The following is a 21,282-nucleotide window of genomic DNA, read 5'->3' as shown; positions in this document are numbered from 1 at the left end:
ATACCTTTCTGTGTGTCATGTGCTTTCTGAATGTTTTGTCCCCAGGAGAAGAATGAAGACCTTGCGGAGCAGACAGCAGAACTGGGGAAACAGGAGCCCACCACTCCAGTGGAGACTTTTGACTTTAAGGCCAAGTTTGCAGAAGTCAAGGCCCATGCCAAGGTAAGTGCTCTCTTATCGGCATTGTGAACTTCTCTAAGATTAAAAGGGAAGTCATTCGTTACACGTTTGATTAGTCAGAAACCTGAAGAAAATTGTCATATAAGAAAGAAGACAAAATTTTGTACAACTCCACCTGTATTTTGTGTATGCCTTCAGCAAATTGACATGGAGCTGCGTAAACTGGAGGTACAGCAGGCCAACCAGCATGTCAACCTGCTATGTGCCTTCATGCCAGACAACTTCCACCGCAGGGGAGGTCAGTTGTGTGTCAATTTCTTACATAGTTGGATGTTCGTGCATACATATTTATGAATCTTAGTAACTGAAATGTAAAGAACAAGAACAAGCCTGAAATGCTGAATTTGTGACAGCTATGGTGATGCTTTGCTAGTGAACCAGCAGTCAGCCAATCAGATGATAGCTTTAGAATGTTTTCTCGAGGTAAAGCCAATTCATTTATTAGTTGACAGCTGTTTGGAAGCCATGCTCACTCAAGTAGAATCCTTAGCATTGTTAGCAGGACGACCCCATGGTACACTGTACAGGCTGTGGGCAAAGCTCTGTATAGGAGAATGGGAGAATGTTGTGCTTGGCAATCAAATTTTGTGTCCGCCCCCCTCCCCCCAGGCGATCATGACTGTATCCAGGTGCTGCTGCTTATTCCCAGGATGGTGTGTAAGGCTCAACTGCTGGCAGACCAGGTCAGGGATAAGGTGGGTCACTTTCTTGTATCCAGCAGAAGTATGCATTTAGTTAGTAGTGTAATAGTGCCTGGTATCATCCTGCATTTCAAGACTTACAGACAACTATAATGTTATCAGATTTGTAAAGTTACTGATATAGTTTGCAACTCCTTATGTACATGTAAGATTCTGTCAGTGATGGTTCCTGAGCACAAATGTGTAAAGCAACAGAAGTGTTTGTCTTGCAGCATGAGTCAATAGAAGAGCAGTTGTACGGGCCTGATGAGGAGGGGGAGGAGGGAGAGAGCCAGGTTGTTTGTTATGGTTTGGGGAATTCGCTGTAGAGGGAGAGGTGACAATGTGGTGAACCTACTGTACGGGTGCTGTAGTGTACGCAGTAGAACAGAGGGTTTCGGTTGCTTGTAGTGGTATTAGCTTGGAAGGTTTATAGGTCTGGCAAAAGGTGATGGATTCTGCTTGTTCCACAGAGCAAATGGTGCTTAAATGTTTACTTTTCAGTGGTTTCGTGGATAAAAGCAGTCTTGTATGTTTGGTGTTGCCATGTCCAAGTCTTACACTTTTTTTTGAAGGAAGGGCTTGCAGAAGAAATATATGACACATCTATAATCGCATTGGTGGCAGATGTAGGATGGACAAGTGCCTCAAATAATGTGGAATAAAATTTGCCTGGCTTCTCTCAGTCATTAAACCATGCTAAATGGAGTTTTCCCTTTTCTGTGTTTGTGGCCAGCAGTTTGAGATCCCACAGGGTGGTTTAGACCGGGCGCAGGTGGTGCGCAGCCACGTCGGAGAACAGCTGGGTTTTGCCAACCATCTCATCTACTCACTGGCCATCTTCCAGTCCATCCTGCACAAATATGACAAGTAAGAACAATACATGTACAGGTTGTCTTGTTTTACAGTAGTTTCTATGATCTTGTGATTGTTTGCAAATCTACAATTCTACATTTTATGAAAGAAAGTTTTAACACGTTACCCATCATGGGACCAAGTTGGGTTTGGGCACAAGTAAGCTAGACATTTACCCTTCTGTCTGCTGCCCAAGCTTATGTTGAATATAGATGTGGTACAGAAAGGTAACCTTAGCAGGGAGATATAGAATCCTGGAGTCTCTCTTGAGTGACTTTGGCTAGGAATATTTACAAACAATTAGACTGGTGTGCATGCCAGTGCAAGTGATGACATTCTCTATGGGGGGCTACCAAGTAAGGTGACACGTTTTGCCTGACTGATAACGGGAAAGAATCCAGAAGATCTTTACTTAGCACTGAGAATGTTACAGTTTCCGTTGTCCCTATGTCTGGTTCTAGAGCCCTGAACTCGTGTTCTGTGGAGCTGTACATGAAGGTGGGGACGCTGTACCCAGAGATGGCCATGCATGAGAGGGCCCTGGATCACCTCATCGACCTGCTGAAGAAAGATCAGGTACGGAGCTCCAGATGAACTTTCTACTTTCTGTCTCAAACTTGCCCCAGAGAGGGGCCATATAGATTTTTTTCTTTATTTTACTAATATTGATGAATGAAGACCGTTATTGCACATTATTGCCCCACTGGGCTAAGTACATGTCACCTGGTAAGATTCACATAACGTTACATGTAACAATGGTCGCATCTTATACATTTATATGTGTATACTGAAGTACATTTGACTTACTCTTGCTTTTTGGCAATTGCATATTGCTAGATGTGTGTTTTTTTAGAGTTGGTTTATTGAAAGTTGTAAAGAACATAGCTTTCTCTTAACTACCCGTATTCAAGTATCTGAAGTGTGTACACATACCAGTAGTCAAATAGACTGCTTCTATCACTATCATACAAAGGAATAATAGAAACTATGATTTATCATTAGGTCCATGGGATTATTTCTTAGTATTATATGTTTTTAACATAGCAAGACCTGACAATAGATGATTTCATTGCAGCTTGATGAAACAGTGTCCATGGAGGCCTTGAACAAAGCTATTGCTTTCTACCAGGTATGTATTGATTGACACACGTGCAGCAGAGTCTTGATAGTTGTGGATCCATATATGTACTTGTAGTCTTTGCTGTGTTCTTCTATCATTCACAAGCTCTGCAGAGTATGGTTGTTTGTTTCTGTTTCATTCTTTCTTCCATGCTGAGCATTCAGACTGAGTGTTCTGTCTTCTTACTTTGCACCATCTTGTCTTTGTTGCATTCTTCTAAACTTAATAGTCTATTTAATATATTACAAATTGACCAAATTACCAGTGAGACACCTTTCCTCTTTCACAATTGTTTGCATAAGGAAGATGTTTCAGTGTTGTATTTTCTCTTGCATTTTATGTTTTGCTGCCAACAGCAATGTCTCCCTGCTCCCCCTCCCAATAAAAATCAAGTATTAATTTTGAAATCAGCTAGCTGTGTCATACAGCAGCTAAAACTTTGAGACATGGGAATAGCATACATAAAGAGCCTACAGATCCTGGATAGCCTCAACATACAGTATGACATTGTTAAAATCTGAGTTTAAACTAACACCTTTTGACTTCCTTTGTTACCGGACTGCAGCAATTGTTAACCATATATGTAAGTAGTTGATAATCAGGAATCTGAGGCTTTTAGTTGGGGTCACATTTCTGGCATCACCCAACACTGCATTCTTCAGCAAGAAAGAGGAAAGGCACAGTCACCTAGTTTTCTTGTTGTCACCTAGTAGTTATTTTTTTCCTAGTGAAGTGGAGGATTTTACATCTTACCACATTCTCTACAGGCTGCTAGAGACTATCTGGAAGCTCAGAAAAGGCCCAAGGTACTAGACTATCCCCCCCCCTCTCCCCATGGAGACTTTTTCCCACTATGCACCTTGGTATGCCTGTGAAAGCATGAAGATGGATTCCTTATTTATTTACCCAGGCCTGCAGTTTTAGTATCCAGCATTTTTGAGGCTAGTGGAAAAGTACATGATAAATGATTATATTTTTATTAACACAGATGGAAACAGGAAATCCCAGTGAATTCTAAGAAATATTGTATTTCATTTTGTTCCATAGATTACTAATTCCTGAGGCATCCTGCAGCATTATTGATATTAAGGGATAATTGCCTGATTTTAGGCAAATATTGGATGTATGGAGCAACAAAAATGGCAAAAGAAACCATCAGACTGAGAGTGATTTTGTAACATTAACACATAGACATCAGTGTATCAGACTGTGCATTAGATGGTTATCATTGTATCAGGGACTTTTAAGTGTGAAGCTATTCTTTAGGAAATTATAAAAGTGGCATTGCTGTCATCCTATTACTGTCACCATCTGTCTCTTCACCATGCACCAGATTTGCCATATCTCCTGGGCATTGCACAGAGCATGGGCTTTAACCACACTGCCTTGACTTTAAGTGCCAGGCTTCTGTTGGAATGCACTGGTTTGGTAGAAATACATTTTGTAGGAATGTACAGTATCGAGTATAGGCACATGTATGACTGCTTCCTGCCATACATTGTAATCAAGATGTTGATGTTTGTTACCAGATTTATAGTCAATTAGAATTTCTTACATAATTTTTTCCAATAAAAAGGAAGACTAGTTAATATTTGATGATCAGAGGACTATTTGGTAAAACAAAGGGCCTTTGCTACTAAATTGCTAGGTCTTTCTGGCTCCAAGCAAGTTCTGGAAAACTGCTGTGATGCTCAAAACATTAGGTTACTGCCATACAAGCTTGTCATGTCTGTTTTATTATGTGTCTACTGTTACTTCAAAGAGTCAAAATAATCTAATTTAAAGAAAAAGAGCAAATTTATATTTGTAACTATGTATCACGTTTCTATGTCAATATTTTATGTTTGTGAACTCAAAGCTTTGTCTTTTCTTAAGTCCTGTCCTTACCACTAACAGACACAAAATGTTTTGAAGCTGTAGGTAGATGTTATCACCAAAACGTTTTGAAGCTGTAGTTAGATGTTATCCCCAGAAGTATGAATGGTATGGCCTGGATAACTCGCCGCTCTCTCCTCCTCCCTGTAGCACCTGTACAGTGTACACCTGATGAACGAAGTGGTGGACTGTACCACTCTGCTCGGGGACCACCTGCGTATCACGTCAGCAGCGCAGGACAGTGTCCAGACTGACCTGAACCGCCTGAAAGTTCTGCTGCACCCCGGACAGGAGACCAGCGACTTCGCCATCCTACTCAAGGACTTGGAGACATCTAATGGGGACTGTAGACAGTTTGCCAAGAAGGTGTGTGTGCTACATGTACTACTATGAGACATGGTTTTTGCTATGTAGCTAGGTTAAAAAAACTATCTGTATCACATACAAATTTTGCAAAGTATATCAGATTATTTACATATCAGTGCATGTTCATGCAATTCAATATATTCAATACATTTAATATATGATATAACCTTGATATGTGCGCATGTACTAGTATATTGTGCATTACAAGGAACCAGTTGTCTGAATCATGATATGATTACAACATATATATTATGAGATGTAGTTTCAGGTGTAAGAGCTAGAGGGCATTACAGTAACTGTTTGTCTTTCTGTTTTCCAGATTAAGAGACACATGCCTGGTGAGGAGAGCTCCAGGACCCTGTCCTTTGGACAAGAGGTACATGTAAGCTCTGTCCCTGTTTCTTCTGGTGTCGTGTAGCATTCATGACATCACCTTCATCTTCTCTTTCTCCTTCTCTCATGCCTTCATTTGCCTCCACTTGTTCCTTACAACTTACAAGTAGTAGATTGCATAGTCTTGCTGTGGAATACTTAATTTACCAAATGAATTTTGAATTGGTTCCAGCATTTGTTAGCAGAGGGAAGGTTAAAGATTACGTAACCACTTCATTGTGATGCACATGTATAAAGTACAGACATAATATTAATACACATTTGTGCAAACATTGCTAAGATTCAGTGACTCTATGTTAAGAATATGGTAACTTCAATATGTTGTTTTTAGTTTTGTTGGAGGAAGGCATGATTGAAACTCATCAGTAAGAACATATCTATATTCATAGATTATGATGATTGGCCACATGAGGACGAGTAATTAGTTTGATACAGTTACTACAGTAATGAATAGGTGGAAACTGTCATATTAAAAACAGTCCCCTACAAGCTTATAGTGATTTTCAGAATCAACCAGGACAATCTCAAACTAGGCAGTAATACTAATAGAAATGTTGGAAAGGTCGGAGGTTGAATGAAGGGGAGTGAGAGTGTTTGTTGGGCACCTGCAGGTGCAGGACTCCCTGGCAGACTGTGCCAAACACCTGGACCGGCTGGTCAGGTGTCTGCAGGACATCACAGCAGGTGCCATGTCTCAGGCCGCTCTTCTTGGTGGTACGTACTAGATAGTCATTATGTAATGTGTTCATTATGATTACATTTACTATAATTGATACTTTATGAATGTTACCGTCTACATTTTAGGTGCTACATACATTGTAGTACACACAACATGTATAAAAAAAAAATTTGTATCAAGTCCACTTTGTGTTTCTTATCATGTCCCCTGTTAGCAAGAAGTAGATAATCACAAATCACATGTCACAGATTCCATCTAACTATTTAGAACATTATATTTAAGACTAGAACAGCAAGTGGTAACATTATATATTTGATACCACTGGGTGTGAGAGGCTATTAGTGTTGATGTGATTCTTCAGCAGAAAGATTGAGTTAAGTACCCAGATTTATATCTAAGATACTTGCAGGAAAACAATTAAGAAGAAGCTGTATTTGCTATCAGCAGCATATGCATGTACTTTCAAGTTGTTGAGTTGTTTGGTCTGGTTATTTTGCAGACAATGAGGGTATCCAGGCTAAGAAGCTGGAAGAGCTGGCCTTTAAGGTGTCGGACCAGGTGTACGGCAAGGATGACACAGGCCCGTTTGAAGCCATGAGGTCAGCATCAGGTTCTCTTCTACTGAATAGAGAACCACACTTCACAAAATGTCATCCCTGGGGATATCATAGGGTATCAGATAATGAAATGTTTATCCAACCAACCAACAAACCAACTAACCGATCGATTAATTTAGATCAGTTTGTGGCAGCAATGATAGGAAATCCCATTGGTAGAATGTACTCAATCTGATATTAGATTGAGTAGATTCTACCAATGGGATTTCCTGTTATTGCTTCCACAAACACTATTTATACCATATCTACGGTCTACTCCATATTGCAATTGTTATACTCTTATTGAAGCATGAAAAAGACAGTTATCTCGTTTTTACATTCCAAAGATAAAAACTGTTAGGAATGTAGGGAGAGCATCAGAGACATTTACATACTTCAGTATTAGAAATTATTTGTCATTTGTTTTACAGGATGTCGTTCTCCCTGCTCATCATAGCAATGAATAAACTGTCAACTGCCATGATGGAAGGAGAATATGATTTCCAGGGGCCACCTGAACCTAAGGTAAGATGCTACTGCTGTGGAAACCATCGGGTTCTTTGGTATGAATCCAAGTGTACTGGGTTGAAGTACAAGAAGGAAACTTGGATGCTGCAAAGGGTGTTGGTGTTATACGTGTACATTATGTAAAGATGTTGAAAGATAACTGTAAGAGTATGATATTGGAGAAAACACAGGAGCTGCATGTACTTTTGCCTTGGTAGTGTGGAAGAAATCAATAATTCTATAAGTGTGTAGTGTATACCTGCTTGCTTAAGTACTGCACATTCTGAAGAATGTCTTATTTTCGTACTGTCACGTCTACATGTAGTCCTCTGCTAGAGAAAGTGTTTATGACTGCATTTCTGTCTGCTTACTCTATCATATCCTCCTAGGTTGTATTAAAGTTGATTCTTTATCTTGATATTGCTTGAAATTACCTTACATTTTTCTCTCTTCTCCATACATTGTATTTGACTGGTTTTCTGAATCTTGAGTTTGATCAAGTCTATATGCTTCTGTTGCAAAGTTATGCCACTTTTGATTGTCAAAAGCACATCATGTGATGCCTACATGCTTAACAGGTAGTTTATTAATTGCATGGACAAAGAATACACTTGCTTCCAGTGTGCAGCAGGCAGTTAAAATTGTACACACAGTCAGCACAACCCTTTGTATCATTATTTTTGAGTCAAACATTACTATATAATGAAATTTGATCATCTATATACATGTACCTATAAACACGCTTGCCTTAAAACAACAGATGCAGTAACTGTAACAGTTGTTTGATATGTGGTGCAACTATGGAATCATACATGTAACAGTGTATGTAGATATTTGATGAACAATTGAACATTTGCCAGACAGGCCACTTACAATTTCTGATATATGTAACAGTGTAATTTCCTTGAAACTTACTTTTTCTCAAATCTTATTCCTTCATTGGCTTTTGATTGTTTTTTTGCCCTCTTTTATAATAATAACATTTTTCTATACAATATACATTTGTATATTCAATCAAATTTCCTGACACTTTCAAGTCCCAACAGTCAAAGCTGTCATGTTTTTATTATTATCAAAACAAACTTTTTTTGCAGCTGGTGTTAATAATGCCCTGTAGTTGCATATAAACTCACATGGCAGCATCTTTAATGCTGTGCTCTCCATACATTTTAACAACTCATAAATGTCATACAGATGAACACACAGGAAGTGATAAATGAAATCACACATAGACTGGTACATTTGTACATAGTTCCTATGTCCACCATGTGTTCTTGTGTTGTGTGTCACAGGATGTACAGTGGTGTTTGCTCTTAAATGTTCTACCTTGAATGTTTCATTATACCTTTGTAATCTTTATGTTTGAAACATATTCGAAACTTCTGTCATTTGTCTTAAGTGTAGTAATTTGATCAGGTATCAATTAACTTAGTAAGATTTCACAAGACAAAATGCTAGTTCACCTTTATTTGTGGGGTAACCTAAAGATATCTGTTGCTTTTAAAAACAGGGTATTTAGTGATATCAACTTGACTGATGATGGTTTCAAACTGTAATACTTTAAGATATTGCAGTTTGAAACCACCATCCATTGACTAAATGCCTGTTTTTAGATACAACTATTACAGATTTATCACCCAGTGGATAAAGGTGAATATAACTCAAGAGCATGATGGAAAAAAGAAATATATCATGAACTTGGGCATTTTTTGGGTATGACTGTAACAGTTGTACTGTAACTGTTCTACCTTCAGTTGTTCTGAACTGTTCTACCCTCAAAATACTGAGGACGAAGGATACATGACTTTGAATACATGTAACTTACATGTATGTCAAAATTGTCAGTGACTAGTAAGGGCCCTCAAGGGATGATTACAACTTTAGATTGTAGTTTAGTGTCTTTTGAATCAACACAACACAAAACCTTGTTCCTGTCTGTGTGAGTCACACAAAAAATACTGATATATGGTTGGGCATAGGTAGTGTGTACACTTAGTCTGGCAAATGTACAAACAAAAAATGTAGGTGCAACCAGTCACCTCTAAGCTATTTCCGTTACTTGTATATGGTCCAGGAACATAAGCTGAAATCCTTTTGATAGCAGTTTGAAAACAAATCAAGAACAAGGGACAGAAAAGGCAAAAAAAATTAGAATATATGATTTTGATTTTTCTGTGAGAACATCATGCATATACTAATCACAAGGAAACTCATTTTCCTACCCGTACATGTTTTTGGCCTGGTAGGAATCATTTCCATACGGTAACCAAAGTTTTCAAGTAATATGTTACCATGGAAACAACTTTTTTCCATGATTGCAGGCTATTCTGTCCTCTTGTTGTGCCCCTTTCTCCTGAAAATACCAGTCCACTTGTAGAATATCCCCTCTGTGACCACATATAATCTAGTGTGTGTGTGTCTACAACGGCACCAACCCGGCTAACCCTCACTATCCTGTGTGTTCTCGGCTGCTAGGATACTCGTCCATACGCTGTCCACTTCCTCCGACCGTCAGCCACTGATAAGTACTCCTCTCTATCGACTTCTTTAAGTGTACATGTGCATGCACCTTCTCTGCACATGCACCGCTGCATGCCACATGTTCAACATGGCTGACTTGCTCCCTGACATCTTCAGTGCTCTTACCAGCCTTTACTTCCCTTTCTCCCCAAGATCTAGATATTATCAATAGAGCAGTTAACCTGTACATGGGGTAACAATTCATGTACATCAATTTGTTAGAGCTCATTTTTCTATTAGATCACTTAACCCCACATTCATTACCTATTTCCATGAAGACCTTATTCTTAATATCTACATGTACCATCATCCTCCAAAACTCAAGTTCTTCCTTTCAGTATACCTATTAACAAAGATCCCGTTGTATTCCTTTCAACATATTTCCCTGTTTTAATGCCCTTCTACTACAAAATTTGTGACCATTTTTACTTATTCCATACTTTCTTACACTTTCTACACATTTTTTCTTAGCTTCAACTCTTACAAACTTGAAGTCTCCTAGCTCCTTCTTCAAGGCTGATGTTGATATTCTAAAGGATGGAATAATCATCAGTGCTCGCTGCAGGGAGTGACTTGTTGGTCTTTGCTGCTAGGGCTCAACTTGTCGTCTATATGACATACATCCCTACTGCTAATGTCATTCTTCTCTTTGTACGTCCAAAGCCCCAACCACCGGTGGCGATCCGAGCGACAAAGGTAAAGGGGGAGATCCTGGACTCAGAGGGCATGGGTCTGAAGCTGGAGGACAGGGAGACAGTCATCCGGGAACTCAAGAAGTCCCTGAAAATCAAGGTTTGGTTATTCCCATATGTGTGGCCCTGCTGATAGGGTCTGTAGATGTCTGTGTAGATCTGTAGTATCAAGGAGATAAAAGCTCCTTTTAGTACTACATGTGAGATGCCCTATTTCTGACAGACTTCCAGCATTTCTGACTACTTGTGCGTGTTTACTCTGCTCAAGTTATTCAAAATGAAGGATCTTTTGAAATCTGAGAAGAAAAATTTTTTTTCACCATTTTTCCTCAATCAGGTAAATGTATTCAAAGTTGTACTTCAGTGTATTGTACCTTATGTCTCTGTCACTTTGGACAACTTGGCTTCTCTTCCTAGCTAATAGAGTACTGTCTAATGCACTATACAAGGTAAATGCATTATAGTAGCACATCTCTCTAATGTTGCTGTTCATTGTCTCTAACCTTGTGCCTGCCCAGTGTGATGAAGTGGCTGTCTTACGCACACGGCTGCAGTGCCTGACCTCTCGCTCCACTTTCTCCCGGATGGTATCCACAACCTGTACTAAACCCTACTCATCTCACATCTCCATTCCTACTGGAGATGTGTCAGTGTTAACACAGCATTACTGCACTGAAAGTTTGAATAATTGCATATTACAGCAAAAGATTCAGGAGTTGTACATATGGTTTGTAAATGAAATTCATATAAACTCAATTTTCAGTGCAGGAAATGCAGTGCAGATTTGAAGAGGCTTGAAAAACATCTTTGCTGCCACTTGCATCTGAGGCAAACAGAATGCCAAGATAATGCTTATTCAGCTACTAGATCACTGTAGATTAAATACTTTTTAGTGCACTTGGAGTTGGACGACAAGTTCAATCAGTGACAAGGGCAGGTCTACAATGATGTTTATCAAACCTTTAAGCCCAGAACATTTCCCTACCCTACATTTCATCAACCTTCCTGTGTATAACAGTCATACACCATGTAGTCATGCTGTAATCATCTTTTGCTTCTGTTTCCTTGTACCAGAGCGAGGAGTTGAGCGAGACCAATGTGCGTATTGGGCTGCTGGAGAAGAAGCTAGATAATGCGACTAAAGAGAGCGACAGTAAGACTGAATACTTGAAGGTCCAACTGGAGGAAACTAACGAGGCTCTCCGCAAGAAGGAAGAGTGAGTGGAATCTAGACTTTGGGCTATTTTGTGGCACAAACCTGACAAGCTCCTAGAAACTTTTATATTGAATGGGTGCTTTTATATAGATATTTGTAAAACTCCACTCTCTGACTGACAGTTTTCAGGTAAAGGTTGGTAAGCACATCTGGTTAAGGTTCAGCATGCCATATTGATTGAGAAGCAGAGCATGGAAAGTAAGGGGAAGCATACTGAAGGATGCAATGTCAACTGCACCTCCATAAGAACAGTATTTGATAGGTGTATTCATTTTAAAGCTAAGATGATCACTTAGTAACACATTGTTCACCTTCAACATATTATCAATGGTATTCTTTCGTATTTTTTTACATTTCAACAAAAATTTCCATGACAAGCATTCAAAACAAATGTTGTTAATGCTTAGATATTTTTTTTTGTTATAACTCTTTTAACATGTCTTCATCAAACTCTCTAACGTCCAAATTAACGTTTATCTCCTTAAATGTTAGAGGTTTAAATAACAAACTGAAACGACAAAAAATATTTAGATGGATACATAACCAGAAAACAGACATAGCCTTTTTACAGGAATCTTTCTCGGCTAAAGAAAATGAAAAACTTTGGGCTAATGAATGGGGCGGGAAAATAGTTTTTAGCCATGGCACAGCTCACGGGAAAGGAGTAATGATGCTCTTTAACCCTGAAGCAGATATAGACTTAGAACAGACACTTCTTGATCAAGACGGTAGATACATAATGGTAAATGGTAGAGTAAACGATAATGACGTAAGTTTAATTAACCTTTATTCACCAAACAAAAGGACAGAACAAGTGAAATTCTTCAAAGAAATTCACAAGCTAGCTCAAGAAAACGCTAGTGGGACAGTTATCATTGGCGGTGACTGTAATATTTCCCTAACAGAATTAGACAAGACAGGAGGAAGACCCATTGACGACAAAAATTATGCAATCAAAGAAATGCAATGCCTATTAAAGTCTTTTAATCTGGCTGATGTATGGCGGGAAAAAAACCCCAATACTAGACAATACACTTGGCAAAATGAAAATATAAAATGTAGGCTAGATTACTGGTTTGCACCTTACAATTTAGTAAACTTAAGTGAATGTAGCATTAAGGTAGCGCCCGTCCCTGACCACAGGGCGGTAATAATGACAGTCAAGTCGCCTAGATATCAAAAGAGAGGGCCAGGATTTTGGCGTTTAAACAACTCTTTGTTAGAGGATCAAACTTTTGATAAAGAAATGACAGATCTACTCACTAATATCAAGGACAAACTAAAAGATATCCAACAGCCTGGTATACAATGGGAGATGATTAAAATGGAAATAAGATCACTTAGTATTCAATACTCTAAAAATAAAGCGCGCAGTCGCAAAAATGAGGAGAAAGAATTAGAAGAACAATTAAACTCCTTGATGAGGGAGACAGATGAATTTGATGATCCTGAAAAACAAAAATTAATCTGTGAAACAAAAGAAAGGTTAGAAAGTATACAAACTCACAAAACTAAAGGTGCTATCATTAGAAGTAGATGCAATTGGAATGAACAAGGAGAGAAGAGTACAAAATACTTCTTCAACCTGGAAAAAAGAAACTACAAAGAAAAGACTATCTCGTCTTTGACTTTGGAAGACGGATCAATAACAACAGACCCTAAAACAATTTTATTGGAAGAAGCTGAGTACTATAAAAAACTATATACCTCTTCTTACCCAGACATGAAGGAATCAACTTATTTTTTAGACAATGATGACGTTAAAAAGTTAAACACTGAACAAAAGACCAGTTGTGATGGTGAAATGAAAGAGGTAGAACTGAGAAAAGCTTTACAAGCTATGTCAAAAAATAAAAACAAGTCACCAGGATGTGATGGTATCACGATAGAATTTTATATTAAGTATTGGAATTTACTAAAAGATTACCTTCTTAATACAATTAATGATGCGTACCACAATAACTTACTACCCATCTCACTAAGACGTGGAGTAATAAGGCTAATTCCCAAGAAAGGGTTAGACACAAGTAATCTAGACAATTGGCGACCGATAAGTCTATTAAATGTAGATTATAAAATTGTCAGTAAAGCACTTACACTACGAATTGAACGTTTACTCCCTTTCCTAATACACGAAGACCAAACAGGGTTTGTCAAACAAAGATATATAGGGACAAACATCAGGCGTATTTATGACACAATAGATTATTACGATAAAAAGAAGAAACCGGGATTGTTGATGTTTCTGGACTTCAAAAAAGCTTATGATAGTATCGAACATTCCTTCATACTAAAAGTACTAGAAACTGTAAACTTTGGACACAACATGATCAAATGGGTTAAATTGCTATACACTGATATAACAAGCTGTGTGCTTAATAATGGCTATATATCTCCATGGTTTAGTGTTCATAGAGGTGTAAGGCAGGGGGATCCACTGTCATCTAGCTTGTTTATAATCTGTATTGAAATGTTAGCTTCAGCAGTTAGAGCAGATATAAACATAAAAGGTTTACAAGTGTACGGTAGAATGCAAAAACTCTCAATGTACGCAGACGACATGACATCACTACTACTAGATATACCCTCTGCACTGAAACTGTTAGAAACGTTGAACCTCTTTAAGGATTGTAGTGGTCTTGATCTAAATTATGGAAAAACTGAAGCTATGTGGATAGGCTCAAACAAAGATAGACAAGATAAGCCACTCCCTATCCGTTGGCCTGACGGTCCCATTAAAGCACTGGGCGCGCACTTTGGCCATGACAGACATAGATGCTATAAGGAAGACCTTGATAAGAATTATACAAAAATGGTACAAGCGTGCAGCATATGGAAACAACGAAACTTGACCTTGATTGGTCGGATATTGATTGTGAAAACCATCGGCATCTCTAAGTTGATCTATATTTGTTCAGTCATGCATGTCCCTCCCCAATTTGTAAAACAAGTAAACGAATACATATTCAAGTATATCTGGCGAGAGAAACCTCCAAAAGTAAAAATGAAAACTCTGATTGGCAAAAAATGTCAAGGTGGACTTAAAATGATCGATTTTAATGTAATGAACAAGGCCTTAAAAGCCATATGGATTAAAAGATTTGTAATGGACCCATCAAAAGAAAAAGAGCACTTGTTTGCAAGATGGGGAGGTTTCTTGATTTTCCGATGCAATTACGCTACTTCTCAGTTAGATCTTAACGACATGCCCCTATTTTACAAAGATGTTTTAGTTGCATGGGAAGAAGTGATAGGATACGAACCCAAAACACACAGACAAATATGTTCGCAAGTTTTGTGGAACAATAGATTTATTTTAGTAAAGAATGCACCGATATTTTACAAAATCTGGATAGATGCCGGAATTATCTATCTGAATGATTTGTTGTACGAGGATGGATCTTTTCTTACAAACAAAGACCTACACAATTTATATGGTTTGACCATGGATTCAAGACAAATATTGAATTACAATTCTATAAAAGCGGCAATACCAAAAAATTGGAAAGATAATATAAAAAACAATGGAAAAAAGTGCGCCTCTAAAACTATCATTGAATACACGGAGAGAATCCATCCCCTCACAACAACATGTAAGCAGATATACGATACCCTTATAGAAAAACAAGTTGTACCACCCACTAGAGAAAACGAAATCATACGAAAAATTGGCATAGACAACATCGAGAAAGTTTATACTACCGCCTTTATTGTCACTAAAGAAACCAATTTACAATATTTTCAGTACAAGATAATTCACCATTTCCTACCTACAAACAGCTGGTTAAAAAAAACAAATCTAGTAAAAACCGACCGATGCAATAACTGTAAGGAAAAACATACCATAGTACATTTATTTGTGTACTGCAAAGAGGTTAAAATTTTTTGGAAGCAATTCTGTCTTTGGTGGAGGAGCTACGAAAACCAAGATATAGTGCTGGATGAAAATTTGATTGTGTATGGTGTATGCTGTCATCGTACTGCCAGTACCACACTTATATATTATATTCTCTTGGCGAAATACTGTATATACCTATGTTATGTGAAAAACATGAAACCAAACTTTGCGCATTTTAAGAACAGGGTAAATAATAGTATAGAAATAGCCTTGTAAGGTGATACAGTCTGATCACAACTACTTTTATGTATTATAATGTTATCTGATTGTTATGTGAATGTATTGTTATGTAAATGTTAATAAAGTTTGAAAAAAAAAAAAAAAAAAATTCAAAACAAATGTGGCCAAATACTGTACCATTATTGAAGTGGTTGTTTTATTTCTGAAGGTTGCTTTTGTTAGTACATGTACATGGAATGAAAAGATAACTCCCACTACTGGTACTACATAGCTGATTTGACTCCATCTGTCCCCTCCTCATGTGTTGTGTGTCTATTTCCAGGGAGTTCGAGCGAACCATGGACGCCCTGCAGGGCGACATTGACTCACTTGAGGCAGAGAAGGCAGAGCTGAAACTAAGACTGAACCAGATGTCCAAACGCTCCCTCTTAGAAGGCCTGACACGCCACCAGGCAGCCCCCTCTGGTATTGCAGCTGTGGTGGCAGGGGCTGCAAGTGGTAGTGGTAAGAGTGTTTCCATCTATCTGTGGTATGTATCACAAAGATAGAGTGTCAGATAAGTTTAGTCCACCATCAGGAATTTTTTCTTTGACTAAAAATTTCTGTCTTTGTCTTCTTTTGTGAAAATATGTGCATTTCTGTCGCTCTCCTTGCAACATATTTATAAGCCATGTATACCACACACTGCGCTGTCTGCTTTATATCTATTATCCTGCAGGAATTTTGAAACAATCAGAAGCTTGCGGGTCATAGTTATTATCAACATCCTTCTCACTCCAAGAATAGCAATACTGTTTTCAGGATGACTATGGTTAAAGTAGAAAAATGAAGACTTTTCTGTCCCTTTACAAACTGTTACTGAACCATCCCTCTTGTTGTTACACCCTGTTACATGGATAGGTTAGTTACTGTACTTTCCCTCACGTCTGCTGTTTTCCTCTCCTGTCTCTCTCACACCACAGATGTAGTGACTGGAGATGTATCGTGGGGTGAAGGTGAGATGATATCATACACAAAACTCACAACTTCCTTCTTAGCCTTGTCTTTTTTTTTTTTTCTGTTTCAAGTAGCTGTATTATTTTGTTGTTTTTCTTAACTTAAGCCTGTACATTTCACAAAAAAAAACAATTATCCTCCATTTTCTTGAACAGTGTTGTAAATCATAGTCACCATGGCAATTCATTCATTATCATTCCTTGCATTTTTCCATTGATTTCATTGATTGTCATTCATGTTTTGCATGTGAAAGAAACACTAGGTGTTTTACTTCCATCAGGCAACATCAATGAAGTACTTGATTCTTTGTTGTAGAAAGAATGTAATTATCAGCTACCATGCCGAAAGGTTACCCAGGTTAATCAATTGCGCTTATAGTAAATCAATGAAAACTAAAATCATCCATTTTCTTGAAAGACTAAGAACCAAGTAAAACATTGATGTTGCCTCAGCCAAAACTGTTTCTACCAGTTTGCAAAGTCTCCAGTTGTACTGCTTCACCATTTAGTGAAAGTTTTACACTCAGTGGCCTTCCCTTTATGTCCCTATGTAATGTGTACCATTTTATCCAATGTCAATCATTCAACCATCTGCTCTCCCACAAACCTATAAATCTTTGTTATTCCCTAACTGGTATTGTAATATTGTGTGTAGCTGTGCTGTGTGGTGATATTTCCTATTCAAACAGCTTTCTCTGGAACTACAAAATGTACCCCTTACATGAACTCCCCTATACATGGTTGTTTGTAACATTTCTCCCCCCACCTGTCCTGCTGGTTCTATAGCCAACTGTTGTGTGTGCACATCACAGGTGTGGGCAGTCCAACATCCGGTGTGGTTCCCATGACAACAGGTCAGACTCTGGTCCGAGACTCTCCGCTGCTCCTTCAACAGGTCAGTACCTCATTTTGTCATCTATCCATTCATCCATCTCTTAGTCAGTGTGCTTCTATGAAACTTTAGAAACAAGGCATCAAAAATGACAAGATTTTTTACGAGATGTAGATAAATTTAGATAGGTAACTGTTACCCTTTATTTGTGATGAAGACATACAAAATATAAGTCACTGACATGTGTCTTCTTTACAGATTGATGTACTGAGGGTAGCTCTTCATCATGTCAAGCAGGAGAACTTCAGACTACAGGCACAGAAAATGAATGTGAGTTAAACCATGTGCTATCACACATTTCACCTTTAAAGCAGTCATGGATTGGTATTGATCTTCTTCCACAATTATAGAACAATTATTGGCTCTTTGCAATAATACATAATTGTATAGTACTGTTCACAAGTTCACACTGTAACTTTATCTTATTTGTAATAGAAATTTCTCTTTAGGTACTACCGTAGGTGCTCACGTGATTTTTTTAACCTCCTTGGTAATACTAGTAGCCTATCGTCAGTTCACCTCTAGGTTGTTGGGGGGATGAGATTCACGTGTTGGCTAAATAATGATAATTTCTGCATATGTTTGTAGTGTGAGGTTTTATCAGTAGCTAGCACAGACATGTCAGCTGTAAGTGTTTCTCCCCAGGCCCTGCTGGCCGGCCTGCCCCCGCTGAAGGTGCCTAAGAAGCCTGTGGGGCTGATCAGTAGAACAGGGCTGGTGCAGGTGGAGGGAGGGGGTGGGGACGCTGCACCCTCCAGGAACAAGCTGGGTGAACTCACCAGGAAGACTGACAAGCTCCTCACTGTGAGTTCACTTCATGTTTTATTGTCTCACTGAAAAGATGTCACACTGGTTTTTGGTGAAAAGCTACTCAGTATTAAGAATGCAGTGGAGATACTTGTGTGTAAGTTTTTTTTCAGGCCAATCAGGGCTTCATTGTTATGTTCATTCTAGGCTGCCCCCTCAATACTAGTATAGATGCATGTAACACGAAGTTTCAGACACGACGTGCATAGCAAGTTCATATTTGCATAGTGGGTATGTTACTGAGATCTAAATATACGTCCTGTTTTATGCTGACTGCCGGCGTAACCATGAATCCGCAAGGGTATCCGCAGGTGATTCAATTTGCAGCCTCTAAACAATGGTTCCCTATACAAAAAAGAGGAGAAAGCAACTGTTAATAACTCAACTTTCTGACGTTACTGGCACACAAACATACCCTCATATGAAAGCCCGACATCTCAGCTATCCGACAAACCACATTTCGGCATGAATCTAACGGTGAAAACTTCCGGGAAACTGAAAGATTGACCCATGACCTCAAAACCGCACCACAACCCAGTGAGGAGGCCATGTGTTAGGACAAAAAAGTCCCAACTTTATACCCCCTAAAAACCACACAAACTCAGCTTTTTGGCCCTAATCACAAAGTAGAAACCCTCCCCTGTCACACCCACCTCAAAACTGCCAGGATTTCTACCCATTTGACCAGGAAAAAAATCTTGAAGTTTTAGGCCCTGAACTATATTCGACAACCATCAATTTGCATGGCGGATTGACTGGCGGATCCCCTTCACAGAGCCCAAGTTCAGATTTTCACAAAAAAAGTTTTATCATACAATGGAGACAGGGGTTGTCACATATTATCCAAAGTATGAAAGAATTTCAATGATTTATACTCCCCTGGGACTCACTTTTATAACAGGTATCATGGCTGCTATGAGTCTGAAGGGGGGGGGGGGGGCAGGGCATATATATCAAGAGCTGTTTTCAAGAAACCTGGCATATGTAGGCCAAGAAATGCCAAAAGCTAGTCACTCTGACACACAGAGACTGCCTACACAGTGACAGAGACCTGAAATTTGGTCATGAGGTGTTGTTTCATAGGGTTTGTAGGGACTTTCAGAAGGTGTGTGCTGGGCATTTAATAAAAGTAGGTCAAAGCCAATTTCACTCAATGCACACACCACTTTCTTCATCTTTTGTGCTGAAAATGGCACTGACAGACTCTGGTATGCTGTCATGATACCTGCCACATGCTAACATCATGCTAACATCCCCAAAAAGTTAGCAAAACACAGGATAATGGGGCTTAGGAACACACCTCCTGTATCCATGAGCTGGACCGCTTTCGCGGCTCCTCCCCTGGGACGTTGCCAAATAACGTGGTTCACGTCCAACCGAACTCTTTTGGACTATTCATAATTTACTTTCGCAATTGCCAATAGAATACAGGTCAAATGGAAGAGTGATAGACTCTAGAGTCCATCCTCCCTCTCAAGTCATTTTACACCAATGGCAAGTTCCATTGTAAGCAGTGCCCTTTAGCACACCAGTGAACTAAAAACAGCTGAAATATAGGAAATTCTCTACAAATTTAGCATGGCATGTCCCCTGGGACCATATTTCACACATATGGAGGTGTATTCAGCCCCAAAATAGCTAAAAAGGGGGAGGGCAGGGTGATACCTGGAACACTTCAAAGGGTATCCGCAGGTGATTCAATTTGCAGCCTCTAAACAATGGTTCCCTATACAAAAAAGAGGAGAAAGCAACTGTTAATAACTCAACTTTCTGACGTTACTGGCACACAAACATACCCTCATATGAAAGCCCGACATCTCAGCTATCCGACAAACCACATTTCGGCATGAATCTAACGGTGAAAACTTCCGGGAAACTGAAAGATTGACCCATGACCTCAAAACCGCACCACAACCCAGTGAGGAGGCCATGTGTTAGGACAAAAAAGTCCCAACTTTATACCCCCTAAAAACCACACAAACTTAGCTTTTTGGCCCTAATCACAAAGTAGAAACCCTCCCCTGTCACACCCACCTCAAAACTGCCAGGATTTCTACCCATTTGACCAGGAAAAAAATCTTGAAGTTTTAGGCCCTGAACTATATTCGACAACCATCAATTTGCATGGCGGATTGACTGGCGGATCCCCGCAACTCAGCCAGTACCAAACTGTTTGCTGCGATTTATATCATCTCAAGTTAGAATGCATCACAGCCCATGAGGTTTAACACCAGTGAAGTCATCAGTACCAACTTACTCCTCCTTGTCTTTCCAGGATCTGTTCCACATGAGTGCCTGTCCTAAGGTTGTGGATATCTCCCATAGAAAGCCAGGTAGGTTTATGAAAAGTCTCATTTTGTAGTTTTCTTGCATTGCTGACAAGACAGTTGACCTTGGGCATAAGTCACTGGCTACAAGCTGCTGTGAAATGTCCCATCTATTTCCATGAGCCATCTCCACTAAAGGTGTGCTAGTTCTTGAAAAGTCCTCAGAATAGATATCACTTAATCATAACATGTAATATCTTCATTTACAATAACTTTATGATGGCATATGCACTGTTCGAATGTTACAGAAGGCCTATCTATCAAGATGTATTGAACATTAACTGTTCTGAAAATGACATGTTTTTGCTGTTCTCTAGGCACTGTTCCCGTTCTAGAGAAGGCCACCCCAGCCCACCAGCTGGCCCAGAACACTGCCCGTATCCAGGCCATGCAGAAGGCTGCTGACCAGGTCTGGTCATGTTTGTACAGTCTGAACCCTGTAGCACAACATCATCATGATGCAACCATCAACTAAAGCAACAGATCTACCAGTATCCAGTTCTT

At 39.1% G+C, this 21,282-nt stretch overlaps 1 protein-coding gene across 38 annotated transcripts in view; it reads left to right on the top strand.

The window, feature by feature from the left end:
• The window catches only part of LOC118413511 (dynactin subunit 1-like), a 40,356-nt gene that overhangs the window by 17,569 nt on the left and 1,505 nt on the right, over positions 1–21,282 (top strand). For 29 of the 38 annotated variants that reach the window (XM_035816995.1, XM_035816993.1, XM_035816979.1 and 26 more), the window contains 23 exons: positions 46–162; positions 319–418; positions 790–875; positions 1,094–1,156; positions 1,597–1,730; positions 2,177–2,291; positions 2,791–2,844; positions 3,603–3,641; positions 4,861–5,076; positions 5,396–5,458; positions 6,081–6,183; positions 6,648–6,747; positions 7,176–7,269; positions 9,727–9,772; positions 10,427–10,563; positions 11,538–11,680; positions 16,080–16,261; positions 16,720–16,752; positions 17,565–17,647; positions 17,843–17,914; positions 18,290–18,448; positions 20,727–20,784; positions 21,096–21,187. In XM_035816995.1, coding sequence (XP_035672888.1) covers positions 46–162; positions 319–418; positions 790–875; positions 1,094–1,156; positions 1,597–1,730; positions 2,177–2,291; positions 2,791–2,844; positions 3,603–3,641; positions 4,861–5,076; positions 5,396–5,458; positions 6,081–6,183; positions 6,648–6,747; positions 7,176–7,269; positions 9,727–9,772; positions 10,427–10,563; positions 11,538–11,680; positions 16,080–16,261; positions 16,720–16,752; positions 17,565–17,647; positions 17,843–17,914; positions 18,290–18,448; positions 20,727–20,784; positions 21,096–21,187 — 2,289 coding nt within the window. The remainder of the gene's footprint in view (positions 1–45; positions 163–318; positions 419–789; positions 876–1,093; positions 1,157–1,596; positions 1,731–2,176; positions 2,292–2,790; positions 2,845–3,602; positions 3,642–4,860; positions 5,077–5,395; positions 5,459–6,080; positions 6,184–6,647; positions 6,748–7,175; positions 7,270–9,726; positions 9,773–10,426; positions 10,564–11,537; positions 11,681–16,079; positions 16,262–16,719; positions 16,753–17,564; positions 17,648–17,842; positions 17,915–18,289; positions 18,449–20,726; positions 20,785–21,095; positions 21,188–21,282) is intronic. The other 9 variants (XM_035816956.1, XM_035816957.1, XM_035816969.1 and 6 more) reach the window with 9 other exon arrangements.

The sequence above is a fragment of the Branchiostoma floridae genome, chromosome 4, assembly GCF_000003815.2.
Source record: "Branchiostoma floridae strain S238N-H82 chromosome 4, Bfl_VNyyK, whole genome shotgun sequence".
In the NCBI taxonomy this organism is placed as follows: Eukaryota; Metazoa; Chordata; class Leptocardii; order Amphioxiformes; family Branchiostomatidae; genus Branchiostoma; species Branchiostoma floridae.
The sequence above is the reverse complement of the archived record's forward strand: the minus strand, read 5'-3'. Positions and strand labels throughout refer to the sequence as shown.